At 31.5% G+C, this 14,206-nt stretch overlaps 1 protein-coding gene across 1 annotated transcript; it reads right to left on the bottom strand.

Annotated features, from left to right (window-relative positions):
* Window positions 1–1,866: 1,866 nt before the first annotated feature.
* LOC114388483 (protein STRUBBELIG-RECEPTOR FAMILY 8-like) lies at window positions 1,867–8,778 on the bottom strand. Its single transcript, XM_028348990.1, has 16 exons — window positions 8,398–8,778; window positions 7,955–8,087; window positions 7,611–7,682; window positions 7,431–7,496; window positions 7,231–7,302; window positions 7,066–7,137; window positions 6,515–6,586; window positions 6,365–6,430; window positions 6,228–6,293; window positions 5,822–6,129; window positions 4,918–5,174; window positions 4,106–4,377; window positions 3,805–3,940; window positions 3,566–3,705; window positions 3,290–3,446; window positions 1,867–2,263 (listed from the first exon to the last, which is right to left on the bottom strand). The coding sequence occupies exons 1-16, from the start codon at window positions 8,486–8,488 to the stop codon at window positions 2,111–2,113; spliced, it is 2,133 nt and encodes a 710-aa protein (XP_028204791.1). The 5' UTR covers window positions 8,489–8,778; the 3' UTR covers window positions 1,867–2,110.
* Between the last annotated feature and the right edge of the window lie 5,428 nt (window positions 8,779–14,206).

The raw sequence follows: 14,206 nt of genomic DNA, 5'->3' as shown, positions 1-14,206 counted from the left end.
AGAACAAAAACTTCAAAAATTTAAATTAAGTATAGATATAGATACTTAATACAAGATATCAAATATTATACTGAAAAATAATTTAATTTAATGATTTTTTATATATTTATTATAAAATTATCATTGTGCAAAATGGAAAAATGGCCTCACATATTATATTGCATTTAAAGATAGTGACACTATCTTCTCATGATTTTTAATTCCAATTTTCATTAGGAATGCAATTAGCAAATTTTATTATTTTTTAATTTAAATATATTTCTAGTCCCTATGATTAGTATGTTCTGATTTTGGTCCTATAATTTTCTTTATTTCCCATCCCTTTAAAATTTAAAATTATTGATTTTATTTTCTATAAACTATTTTCTTTGGTTTTAATCCCTCTAAAATCTAAAATTATTATTTTTGGTCCCTACAATTTATAAGGTAGATAAATAACATTTATTTTAAGGATCTAGAATAAATTTTAAAGGTTTCATATGTCGATATTGTATCATAGACATTAGGATGTGTTATTTGGCATGACCACTTCACATCCGCTAAACACATAAGCCATTAATGAGTGTCATATAATAGTATGGACCAAAAGAAAAATCTCTCCTACCTGCAATGGAAAATACCTAGGGTATAGATAAAAAAAAAAATCTCATTTTTTTTTAGAATAAACAGAATTTTTTTAACTGGACTAAAATCAAAGAAAAAACTTAACTACATCCCTCCACAAAGCCTCAATTCTAATGAATTTACAACTATATATATATATAATCATGAAGACCGTAATGCCTTTAAGTGTCAACATATCGATGGTTAACACTCTACTACATTTCACTCAACTTTTTATTGGTAAGAATCCTTTATCGATCAAAGTCATCCTTATATAATCTTTTCTGAGATATCGACAATCGACTTTAATACCACTTGTAATGACCTACCACTTTTAGGATTGTTGGTTGTCTTTACGAACCAAATCAACACGAGACTTTTTAGTGTTGTCCTCACTCACATTTTTTAGGAAACTTTTTAAGAAAATATCTATTTTATAATTCCTTTAAGTCAAACACACTTAATTATAAATCTTTTAAGTAATAAATTACTGAAAAATAGATATATCTTGTTGACATGGGTAGTTCTGAGTGATTTGTTTTTAACATAAGGTAATCATGGTTAAAGAATTAATTTAAGTATATTTTACATTTGGGCTGCTCTATTTGAGGAAAGTGGAGTATAATTTACTATATTGTATTTAACAGTAATTCTTATGCTTATTAGCAACATCCTGACCTCAAAAACTGCGTTAAAATTTATCTAGAAAGCCGATCATCCAGCTAGGCTGCTTGTTGTGATCTAGATTAACACATATTCACCAAAGAATCTCTCTAAATTGTTGCACTGAGCCCAATAAATCACGAGTGATTATCAGTTCAAACCAACCAAACTCACTTTTTACACAAATTTTTAAATTCTCCATTTCATATTTTGGACCGTGTGAACGTCCCAAGGGTTCCCAAACATGGTCTAACTAAAAAGGAAAAGGACTTATCAGTAAATTGAAAATAATTCCAAGGTCATGGTGAAGAAAACAACAAAGTGCTAAAAAATGAATTGAAAAACGCCAAATGCGTGTCTCCATTGATATGGTGGGAATGGAATAGAATTAGGGAGCAACAAAAGTAGGACCCGTCCAAATGCACGCACCGTCATAATAATCCAACTCATTACAAATAGCATCCACTCCCTTTTCCGAGGCCTTTATGTCGATTGTGTCGGTAGTTAGAATTTCTTCAGTGCATGCCAACAATGCCTAGAACTCATAAAGTTCCTTCGTAAAATTTTATTTTTTATAAACCTATTACGTTGCATCAAAGCTAGAAACAATAATGGGCTTTCAATTAAATTACATTATATTACAGCATTGCAAGTTAATTAAAATATACAGCTTATTTTCCAGAGTATTAAATGGTGTGTGAAAAATTCCAACACGTAATTTGTTTGATTGATGATACATTTTCACAAACTTTTTCTACTCCTTCCTTCCTGTGTTCTGTAGTAGTAATTTTTTTAGCCGGGCTACTGCACAAAATTGTAAAAGATCACTTAAAGGCACTAACATTTAAAATGGCATGTCCATGGCCTCATGGTCTGGGGTCTTGTGACCAAAACCAGATTCTTCACTGGGTCGTCTTTTAACCACACTTGCTCTTTGCACTAACCGAACCAATGCTTGCACCACCTCAGACATCGGAGGTCGAAATTCGGGTTCCGGCTGTGCGCAAAATCAAAATCATTACTAACATTTTTTGAAGAATTATGATAATGGCAACACCACCAAATAAGTTTACGTGCATCATATTGATCAACAATTACAAGGGTCCCGTTGTTAAGGTGGACTAAATAAACCCTATTGAATGCATTTAATTACTTGAAAAAACAAGTGTCGAATGACTTGTACTACTATTTTTTTTATAAAATAAATAAAGACTTTACAATGACAAGTGACAACAATCAAGCCTTTTGCCCCACTTGGTGGAATGAGCTACACAAACCAAACAATCAAGCCGTGATGTTCTCTTGTGATTAGTGTCTATAAACAATCCATTCAACTTGTATCCTTAATAGTTTTGCCAATAAGTTTTCTCGGTTTTCATTTACCTCTAATAATAGGACTTCCTCCATCTGATCTAGTCTTCTTAGTGAAACCTCTACTCCACACGTGCCCATACAACCTAAGACATTCTTCTGTTTTTTTTTTTTTCACAATAAATGCTACCTCAACTTTTCCTCTATTGCATTCATTCTTACTCTTGTCTAATATTTCCACATTTCCCTTTACCTCTAGTAATAGGACTACCCTCCATCTGATCTAGTCTTCTTAGTGGGGCTTGTTGGACTTTTTCATGCATGTCCATACCTCATAAGGCAAGATTCTACCACTCTTTCTACAGTAGATGCTACCTCAACTTTCTCTTTAATGCATTCATTACTAACTTTGTCTATCTAATATGTCAACTCATCCAATTCAACATTCTCATCTCTACCATATGAATTTTATTATTTTGTTGGCATTTTACCGCCCAACACTTGGTTTCATATAGCAATACTTAAACTAGAGCAGTACCTTTTGTCATATTATATAACGCTAGACTAATGCCCTTTGGTACCAGTTAGCATTTGCCCTATTATAAAGACTAAAGTATAGTGCAGAAATAAATGCGTGAGTGCAGTAAATGGAAAAGGTACTAAGACAAGTTGCTAGCCATCTGTTGTTCATTTCATCATTACAAAGTTTTACCTGAACACAGAGGGCAATGATATCAGCAAAGCGTGACAGTGACTTTGCAGGATACATGCCGTTCAAAGTAGGATCAACCATTTTGGCCAAGGCATCTATATCATGGAGTTGGGGTGTAGCCCACCTCACAAGTGACTGCTCCGATCGAACCCGCAAACTAAACTTGCAAAAATTACAAATGAATGTAAGAAGCCATACAGAAAAGAAAGATAATAATGAAGGGTAAACATTAAAGTGATGGACATGATTACTTTACATCATGTACGATAGGCTCACCTGTCAAGTGGCTTCCGACCAGTCAATAGTTCCAGCATAACCACCCCAAAGCTGTAAACATCACTTTTTACAGTGTATACTCCTGATAATGCAAACTCAGGAGCACTATAACCGAATGAACCGACCATCTGAGTTGATACCTGTTGAAACTCGATGATTGTAATCAATGTAGTGAGAAATAATAGATACAAAAACCATGTTCAGCTATGCATGAAGGAAACAAAGGCATCTTTACCAACCTGTCGCTCAGTGTTTGGTGTCAAAGCAGCTAAACCGCAGTCAGACAGGTGAGGATTGAGCTCCTCATCGAGTAATATATTTGCAGATTTGAAATTTCTATGTACAACAGAAGGCAAGCACACTTCATGCAGGTACCTGATAGACAAAGCATAACTTGAGAAATTAGCCTGAATGTGACATGCTAACTCACTCTACAAGGCTAAAACAAATATACTTGAGGGAAAAGCAGGGGGGTGGAGTAGCCAGTCAAGGCCATGCCAAGGAGAGACTTAATATGTCAGATATGTGAATGTAACATACTCTAAAGCCCGGGCTGTGCCAAGTGCTATGCGTACACGGGCATTCCAAGACAATGCCTTGCTGCTATCTTCAGCAAAATGGAGCATGTCATGCAGATTTCCATTTGCTATATACTCATAAACTAGAAGTCGTTGGCCATGCTCTGCACAATATCCAGCCAATGTCACAATGCTTGGGTGCCGCAAGCGTGACATATTAGAAACAGCTTCAAGAAAATTGTCTTCCTCCTGTAATGACAGAGCTGAGTTGTCGATCTTCTTAATAGCCATTACCTAAACAAAAGCAAATATCGGAACCATTAGCATATTATAGTGTCCATAACTTTTACTTTATAGGGATAAAAATAATTTTCTCCAAGTTCAAATTTATAAGAAAATAAAAAAAAAAATGCCATAATAAAAAAAGAAAACTAAGAGATAGACAGAGTGTAGCTGGATCATTGTACAAATGCTGTGAGTGCCAAACAAACAGCCTTAGTGAATAGAGGTACTAAGAAGCCATATATTTTCTGAGTTGTGATTGTACAAAATATATGTTACAAATATAAGAATAAAAAAATTAAAAATTAGAACCAAATTAAAGGTTAAAAACAACAGAAGAGGAAAAAAGAAGCATTATTTAAAATGCAGCAAAACCAAATTACTGATGAAGAAAAAAGTCTATAAATCATCATCACATTCATCTATTCACTGGTTCAACCAATTGAAGATCTAGCTTGTAATTTAATAGGTATTTTTCTTCCAAACATAACAAGAATAAATTCCAAAAATGCAGTAGGAAGGTTGATAACAAATGCAATACTAAAAGGTTACCTTCCCATTTGGGAAATCAGCCTTGTAAACTCGGCCAAGAGAACCTTCACCAATAATAAATTCTTGACTAAAGCTATTTGTTGCACTTTGGAGAGAAGCAACTGTGTATAATGTGGAAGTTATAGGGGACTTCATCTGCTTTACAGATCCACTTTTTACAGCTACCCTCTCAACTGTCACATTTTCTGCAGGACGAGGCTTGAGATCTGTAACAACAGCAGCACTTTTTACCCTCTGCTCTTGCATCTGAGGAGTTACTGCAAGCACAAACCCAATAGAAAAGGTGAACTGGTTAGGATGCATATATGCCATCCTTCAGCACAAACCAGTAAATAAATAGTAGAAATTTTGAAGTGAAGGAGCATTTACAGAAACAGATTCAAAGGGTAATGCAAATGAATTTTGTAAGAGAATAAAGAAAAATGCCACTATACCATTTTTAATACAAAACAGATATGTTATTAAGTGGGTGTTTGCTTGCACGTTTGATATGTGCATTTTTCAGTGTATTCACTTCAAATCTCAAGTTTACACAGAAGCTACAATGTAATGTATTGGTCTTGATGTGGATCTACACTTAGCTGACGTTAAACCAAAAATGCTATAAAACTATAATGGAGCAAATGCTCTATTCATGGGATTTACACCAAATACAAAGCTGCAAATCCCAATTTCTCAAAATGGCCTTATAAACACCTTGCTTTATAGCTGCCACCTTTAGTGCCTCCAAATATCAACATTCAACAAATATTGGAGCAAATTAATGCACATACCATTTTAAACTACATTTTGACAAAGAAACCAAATTACATAATCATTATATATATATATAGACACACACACACACACACACACACACACACATATATATATATGGAAACAAAATGAGAGAAAGGGAAATCACCGTTAATAACTCCACGAGGAAGGCTCCCACTAAAATTTCTTGCACCCTTTTTCCCCTTTTGCTTTCGGATACAGAAAACAAGAGCAAGGAGCACAATGGCAGCCACCAGCACTGAACCTAAAACAATGCCTACGACAGCCCCCACTGTCAAACCCTTATGGCCATCAGATTTTTCATTATCAGAAACTTGTGTTTTATTATGTGAACCAGATCCAGAATGATGACGACCATGAGGTCCATTGGGAGGAGGTGAAGTAAATGCTGGCGGAAGAGGAGCAGGACTGTTCTCAAATGAATTTCCATCATATCTAGTTAACATTTAAAGAGTCACATTAACCACATTGCTGAAGTTATTATGCATTAGAAAACGGATAGGCATTTCAAACAACAATCCATAAATACTTACATGAAATTACGGATGGAACTAAGCTCATGGGGTATCCATCCACTGAAATTATTGTTTGCAACATTTCTGGAAAATTATAAAGCAACATTAGAAACTGACATGCAGATAATTTAAGGACCAAAGGGAGAAAAACTTACAAAGTATCCAAAGGCAAACCAACGAGAACACCAAGAGACCCAGTCAACTGGTTCTTCTGCAAGAAACTACAAAAGAATTTCGATAAGCATTAAATTAACATTTAATGAAAATTGGTACCAGTTTATCAATTAAAATACCATCCAACTTACAGAGAAGAAAGATTGGCCAATGCAACAAATGAAGGAGGAAGATCCCCAGAAAAGTTATTGAAAGATAGATCCCTGCATCATTGAAAATGCATGCAACCAATCATCAAATAAAATCCATGATAAAACTAATATTAATGATCCAAAAAACCAATGACAATAAAAGGTTTCAGTATGAAACTATTCCTTTCATTGGGGAAGGGATTTCCGTTGGAGCATAAACTCTATGTTAATATGGTAAATGAATTTGAATCCTGATATATGATTAATAAAAGAATCACCATGCAGTTCAAGTATTAAGTCAATATATGAATATGGTCTGAATCCAATCAAAAACTCAAAAACAATAATAGCTTAAGCCTAAAAGGTAAAAGTCCCTCTGATTCAGCCAAGGAAAAATGTTTGTTCATATCTTTTGAAAAAAGAAAAGCATTGAAATTGTTTAACCATGGCCACAAATCAGTACAGCAAGCATACGTTTCTTAGTCAGAATACTAAGAAAATGAAATAAATGAGGGGAAAATGGAATGAAGAAACTATGTAAGATATCTTACAGGGTACCAAGATCTTGAAGACTAGCAAAAATATCGCCAACTGTCATGGAGAGTGCATTATTGCTTAAATTCCTAAAAACCACATGGAAACACAGTAAGTGGCTCCAATGTATTATCAAATTGAATATTATGAAATAAAAATGTGTGCATTCAAAAAAAACTTACAAATAATTGAGTGAAACCATGGCAGAAATGGAATAAGGAAGATTTCCAGATAAATTATTTCTTGCAAAATTCCTGATTGTCCCAATTGAAAGGCAATGACACAGTTTAGCAACAGAAAAAAAAAATAACATTTCAAATAAAGTAGCAAAGTGAAAATGATCAAGAAGTGAAATGAGCGTGTAAATGTAGGCAAACATTACAGGCTCGTAAGATTCGGTGGCAACTGGTAGGGAATTGTATCATGGATCTTGTTATCACTTAAGTCACTACAAAAACACAAAAATAAGAATTAAAAAGCCAATAACCAGTTCACCAGCATATATTAAAACAGTAAAGATTATGTGTAGTGTAGCACAAATAACAGAGCAAAATTATCTCACAGCTCTCTGAGTGACATAAGGTCCGAAAGCAGGTACCCCAGAGTCCCATCGAGTCCTAAACCTGAGAGTTTACTATCCAGCATCACAAACAGAGAGATCAGTTAGTGTTCTCAACCACAAACAAGGTTTTAAAAAACTTTCAGCAACCGCGATTTTAGCCACAACATCAAGGCTTTTAAACTCGCGGCGACCACATAGCGAGTCAGCCACATTCGTCTGCAATTTCCCATTGCAACAAAACCGCAACCACAATTTAAAACAATGATCACAAACACACTTTAAAAAACAAACAAACAAACAAATAAAAAAAATCAGAAATGTGCAATATAACGTGAATCTCTTACATGGAAACAACGGCTGATCCCTCACACGTTACCCCTTTCCATGACTCTCCACATGGATCACCACCACCGATTTTCCAACCCGTTAGCTGAGTTGGACTATTCAACGCATTGTACATGACCTCAAGAGCTTGAACTGCAACAGAACAAAAAAACAATAAAAACTACAAACAGAGAGCCACAAAAAAACATCTTTTGAATGAAAAAGCACCCACCCAAAACTTCATCATTTGCATTACAACACTCCCTATTCACCCAGAGCTTACAAAACAAAATCAAACCCCCAAAACCCAATGCCCACAACACAAAATCCAAACTTTATCCCAAAACCAAACACATTAAGTCATTCAACACCGACCACATCAATCAACCGTATAATGATCACTCAAAAAAAAAAAAAAAAACAAACAGAGAAAGAAAAGGAAATAACAATAATGATATATTACCATCAGAAGGGTCAGTGTTGGCGAGGGAAAGAGGAAGAGCAACGAAGACCAGAGAGAGAAGGATTGAAAGAGGGAAACGGGCACGAGCCATTGCAGTCAGAAGCGTGGTTCAGGTGCGGAGAGGCACATGCAGAGTATCATGGAGACGAAAGAGATTGAAAAGAAGAAAAAGAAGAGGAGAATGGGGGTAGAAGTAGAAGCAGCAGTACCGTAGTAGTTGAGTTTCAGATCGCGACTGGTTGTACAAGGCAAGGCCATTAAAGAAAGGGACAGATATTGGAGATTCGAAGCTTGGTGAATGTAATGAAGAGAGAGAATATCATAAGCAAAAGCAGCACAAGAGCATTGAGTGTGTGAGTTTGTGTGTGTCGGCGAAAATAAGAAAATAAGAGAACAAAATAATATACTTTCTGATGGAGTTGATAATAAACAAATTCATATATTAAAGGATGTGATGGTTAGAAGTAAAAATCTTAGTAATGAATAATTTGGATATATTCTTTAAGCCTTAAGATAAGCTTTCTGTATATGATTTTTTAACCTTGAAGTCCGTCCTGGATTAATTAAACTTTTTTTAATAATAAAATATATTAATAGTCTTAGTATAAAAAAATAGTACGTAATAATAATATGGAAAAGCGAAAAAATAATAATGTGAAATGGGTGCAGTCAAGGTGGGTCCCATGCCTTTTTCCCCCCTCTGGGGTTTTGGATTTTCTGGCTTCGGTTTCCACATTCTCATTCTACACCTTTCGGGCTTTTACCCTCCAAACTGTCATTTCAGCTTTCCGAGTTTCTCCTCTCTTCATGCCACTTTTGTGTAGTTTATTTTTTCCTCCTTCTTCGAGTCACATCCCTCTCACGTGCCCTAAAGGGATATGAAGAAGATCCAATTGTAATTTGGATAAATGATGGGAGATTAATTATTATTTATAATTAAAGAATGCGTGTGTGCAATAAAATCGCAATCGTGTGTGGTTAAAACTTGAAAATCAACCGTAAATAAGTATATATGTTTGCGTTGGAAAAAAATGTAAAAGATTTGGATGTGTATTAATGTAAGATCAGAATGTAAATAATTCCGATCGGCACGTAATATGAAATTTAAGGGAATGATGATGATAAATAGTATCAGATTTTTAATCATTTGATGTAAGCATATAGGCAGCCCGCAGCAGTCGAGCGTCCTGAGTGGCAAAGTCTCATTTGTTAGAGCCTGTTTATACTATATAAAATTTAAAATGTTAGAGTTTCAAATATTTGAATTACTGATCAAATTGAGCAGGCTACCATCTAATTAGTTAATAATTAATCTTGTGTAATAGTATAATCAATTGTGATATCTTGTTTTGATGAAAATGGATTAATTGGTCAGGTGAAAATAATGGATTAATTTATAATGCATATAAAGGTTAACTATAGTCAAAGAACCTAGCTCAAATGATTAATCATGATTTGTGACTTATTATACATTTGTTAACATTATCTTTCATCTTATGGATAAAAAAATTAACTATAAAAATTTAATTGTTAATTTAAATTATCATTCCGTTTGCATTTGGATATCTACAATATTAAGTTAGATTTAAAACCATAGGTCAGTCATGGGAGGATATTAAATGATCATTAATAATAAGTCTTGTATTATAAGTTTAAGTCAATAGTCTTGAACATGAGGATATATATTTATATATATATACTCTTTTCTTATAATATATTTTTCCAGGGATATAATTAACATTTACTTTCTATAGTTTAAAATTTTCAAATTATTGTTTCATTTTAATTATAATGGTTATACCTACTTTTCATTTACAACTTTTTTTTGGATTATTTTGCTTCTTATCTAATATTATAAACTGCTGTAAAAAAGACTAGGATTATAAACTACACCACTTTTTAACTTCATATAAAAAAAAACACTCCACTAACTATACATAAAATATAATTTCAAAATAAGTATACATTTGAATTGGGATATCTGCATTATTAATTGAGATTTTAACTCATACGTTAGTCATGGGAGGATATTAATGATCATTAATAATAAACCTTACGTTATAAATTTAAGTTTTGACTCTTGAATATAAAGATATTTATTACTTTACTTTCTTCTTATAATATATTTTTAAAAGGATATATTTTACTTTTATGTGACATTTATTATTTTTTATATTTTTAAACTTTATATTATTATTTCCTTTTTTTTTGTAAAATTTTCCTTTTTCTTTAATCTTGACTTTCTCAACTAGCTATAGTTCTTTAAAAAAAAACTTTGAACTTTACTTTCTTGATCTAAACTATATATTTAAAGGATTGTTCGAGGATTCACAAAAAAATATGATCGAGGGAACTTTAAATTTTAGTTTTCAGATACAAATTTTAAAACGAAATATGGTTTGGGTAACATAATGTTTAAATTAGTTTTTTGACTCAGTTTTTTAAAGCATTTTTTGTGTTAATAATTTGTAGTATAAAAAATACTTTGGTTGTTTAAAGTATTTGGTACTTTATCAAATAAAATTAATTTGACATATGAATATGCATTTTAAAATATAATGAAATGTAAATAATAAAATTACCTATAAAATTATGTAACTACAAATGTCTCGTTTATTTGAATTTTAACCTACAAGATCCATTAAGATATTCTTAAAATATTCAATTGTTTATTAACTTTTTAACATATACAAAGAGTTGTTGAATAAACAACTTTTACCAAAAATGACTTCTAAAGTAACTTAATCCCCCATAGCAAATTTAATTTGCATTAAACATTATAAAAAATATTATATACTAATAATTAGTCTCTGTAGGTATTTTTTAATTTTTAATTATTATTTATAATATGATGCATTATAGTTATAGACATATTTTAGTATACAAAAGAAGAAATATAAGATCGATATACTATTAGTATAATTTTTATGTTAACCAGTACATCAAATACGAGCATAGAATATCAAACTATTGGCATAGATACTAAAAAAGTTTCTAAACTAAACTTTTCATACTACTAGTTAGTACCTATATGCTAAAAAGTAAAAACTTTTTGTATACTATTATAATAAAAGAATTCAATTTTTATTTTCTTTTAACCAGGAATTTCAAGGTTTCTCTCTTCTTCTTGTTAACAAAGCAAGGGGTAATAAGTACTATGCTATATGTTTTCAATGCCCTTATTATTTCTGTAGAAAAATTAATTCCAAACATTTGTCCTTGCGAGAGACATAATATATAAACTGAGACATGTTTTGATTTGAGAGTAACGCTGTAGTAGTTAGCGCGTTGATGAAAATCATGGTTGAACTTATTTCGACTTTTGAATCATGCATGATGATTTCTAACTTTGCATGCATTTATTGACGTGCATACATCATTTTTTTAAAGCAGGATATATATAACGTGCCTCATACTAACTTTAAAAAGTATATATATCAAACGTTAAATTTTAATTAACATGATTAAATAACTTAATTATCACCAACAAGTTCTTGAGTGATATTAAACCCAGTTTCCTTTAAATAAGATATTAATGATGATTTCTAACGCTGCTCGCATTTATTAACGTGCATACATCATTTTATGAGTTGTGACATTAATTGAATGTCTAAATTGTCCATGTAATATTTTACAAAAAGACTATCAGGCTGTAAAATGCCGGTGAGAGGGCATTGGAACGTTGCAATTAATTTGCTTAAATCAGGATATAAGTCCAAACCTTTGGATTCAAATTTCAATCACAGATTACAGCGCAAGCAACATACACGCGAGGAGGAGCTAGAGGTCAACGCATCTTCGTGTATCTGTCTTGTATTAATAGCAGCAACCTAAAAAATATTTGAGAGCAAAGACCAAGACATGAGTCATGACATATCGCTTTGGCATCTTTGCAGGAAAGTGAACACTAGGTAGACCAGATAAGAGTATTGAATGATACGCCATTAACGACTTCACAAACTAAAAGACTAATATTATTATCTACACTCCAACGTGAGAAATATTCTATTAATGTTCATCATTTCTCTTTATTTTTTCTATCACATGTACTATTTCTCTTGACTAGCTAGCATTAGGGTGTTTATAGATTTTATTTTTAAAAAAAGAAATTGGAATTGATGGTGCTTTTTTGTTTCAAGTATTCCATTTTTAATCTCAATATGATGAAAACAAAAGCAAAGAATCTGCTCCCGGCTGGCTAGCTACTTGTGACCTATCCACATCCATTTGTCATTTTCTTAGATTATAAGTAAAGATGTATACATATTTACAGTAATGCACATGCTAGCTAGCATAGTTCTGTGACCGAGGAACTTGCGTTGCGTGAGAATAAATAACGTTTTCTCTTTATTCTCTCTTCCCTCGATAATTTTTGCATGATTTTCCCCCTTCTCTAGTTTGTTTATTATATTTTTAAATTAGAAGACAAAATTGTCATCATCGTTAATTCATTCATAGTAAATATTTGTATTAACGGTCCAGTAAGACAATAATTAAGTAACTTAGCAAATTAAGGCAGTACTTCTCATTGAACATAAATTAAATAGTCCAACCCATTACATATTCTAAACAAAAGTCCAATACAATATAATGATGATTAATTAGTTTTTCTTTTCTATGTTATTTCTTAATTTATTAAGCCAAAGATTAATCTGATTCATGATAGTGTGAGTGTCCCTGGTCTAAATGATTTTCACAATGATGGGATTGAACACGAATTTTTTCATTAAATTAAACGTTTCTATATTGTGCAAGTGCAAATTGATATTAAAATATAATTATTGATTATAATTAATATATTAAAGATTAAAGAGTAATTTCTAATGGTTGGTAATTAATACCGATTTGCATTATTTAACTAATTAATTTAACATTTTAAAATAATTTTTTAATCATGTCTCAAAGATTACGAATGTCCCTCAAAGTTAGATATTAATCTTGTTGTATAATTAATAATTCATAATCATATGACAATATTTTATATATATCACAATGTAAGAAAGTTTATATATGCAGTTATTAATTTTAAATTTTTATGTTTGTATTTTTAATTAATGATCATTTTTAACTAGAAAAAATAGCAACTAAAATGAAGATAAAAACAAATGGTTGATATAAAAGTGGAAAGACTCTTCCTTACTTGAAAGAAATCATTCCAAGTAAAAGAATAAATCAAGGAATAAATGCGATGCAACTTTTTTGTAACAGTAAAGTAAAAAAAAAATGCCAAAAAAGGTTTATACGCCAGAAATAAAAATCTTTTATTATATTATAATTTTTAAGTCCCCCCCCCCCCCCCCCATTTTGTGACAATATTTTAAGAACTCTTTTATGAAATAAAATCAATAACTTTATATTTAGTTAATTAGTTTATCAAATAAAATTTTGTTTTCATTATTTACTATATTTAATATTTTAATTTTCACAATCAAGATCAAATATAATAAAATATTTAATTGGGTTGGTTTTCTGCCGTAGAAAATCCTTATTTACTAAATAAAATCAAAATGAATAAAAAAGAAAACAATAAAAGTTAAATATAAAAGTCTAAAATGTATTAACTTGAAAGTTAAAAGATAATTGAGCCATCTAATTAGTTTTAGTTAAAAAACTACAAATCTAACAACAGATAATTAATTTGATTAATAATTAGGATTCGAAATAAAAGAAATCGATTAACTGAATTAATATGATTCAATTTAATTGGTTTGTTTTCAATAGTCGACCTTATCGAGTTAGTCCGATGAACACCCTAAGGATAATGCTAAAAGTCACTAATATTCTTTTATTTTTTTTATTTTAATTTTTA

This window comes from Glycine soja, chromosome 15 (genome assembly GCF_004193775.1).
Source record: "Glycine soja cultivar W05 chromosome 15, ASM419377v2, whole genome shotgun sequence".
Classification (NCBI taxonomy): Eukaryota; Viridiplantae; Streptophyta; class Magnoliopsida; order Fabales; family Fabaceae; genus Glycine; species Glycine soja.
This window is presented reverse-complemented; position numbering and strand designations above follow the sequence as displayed.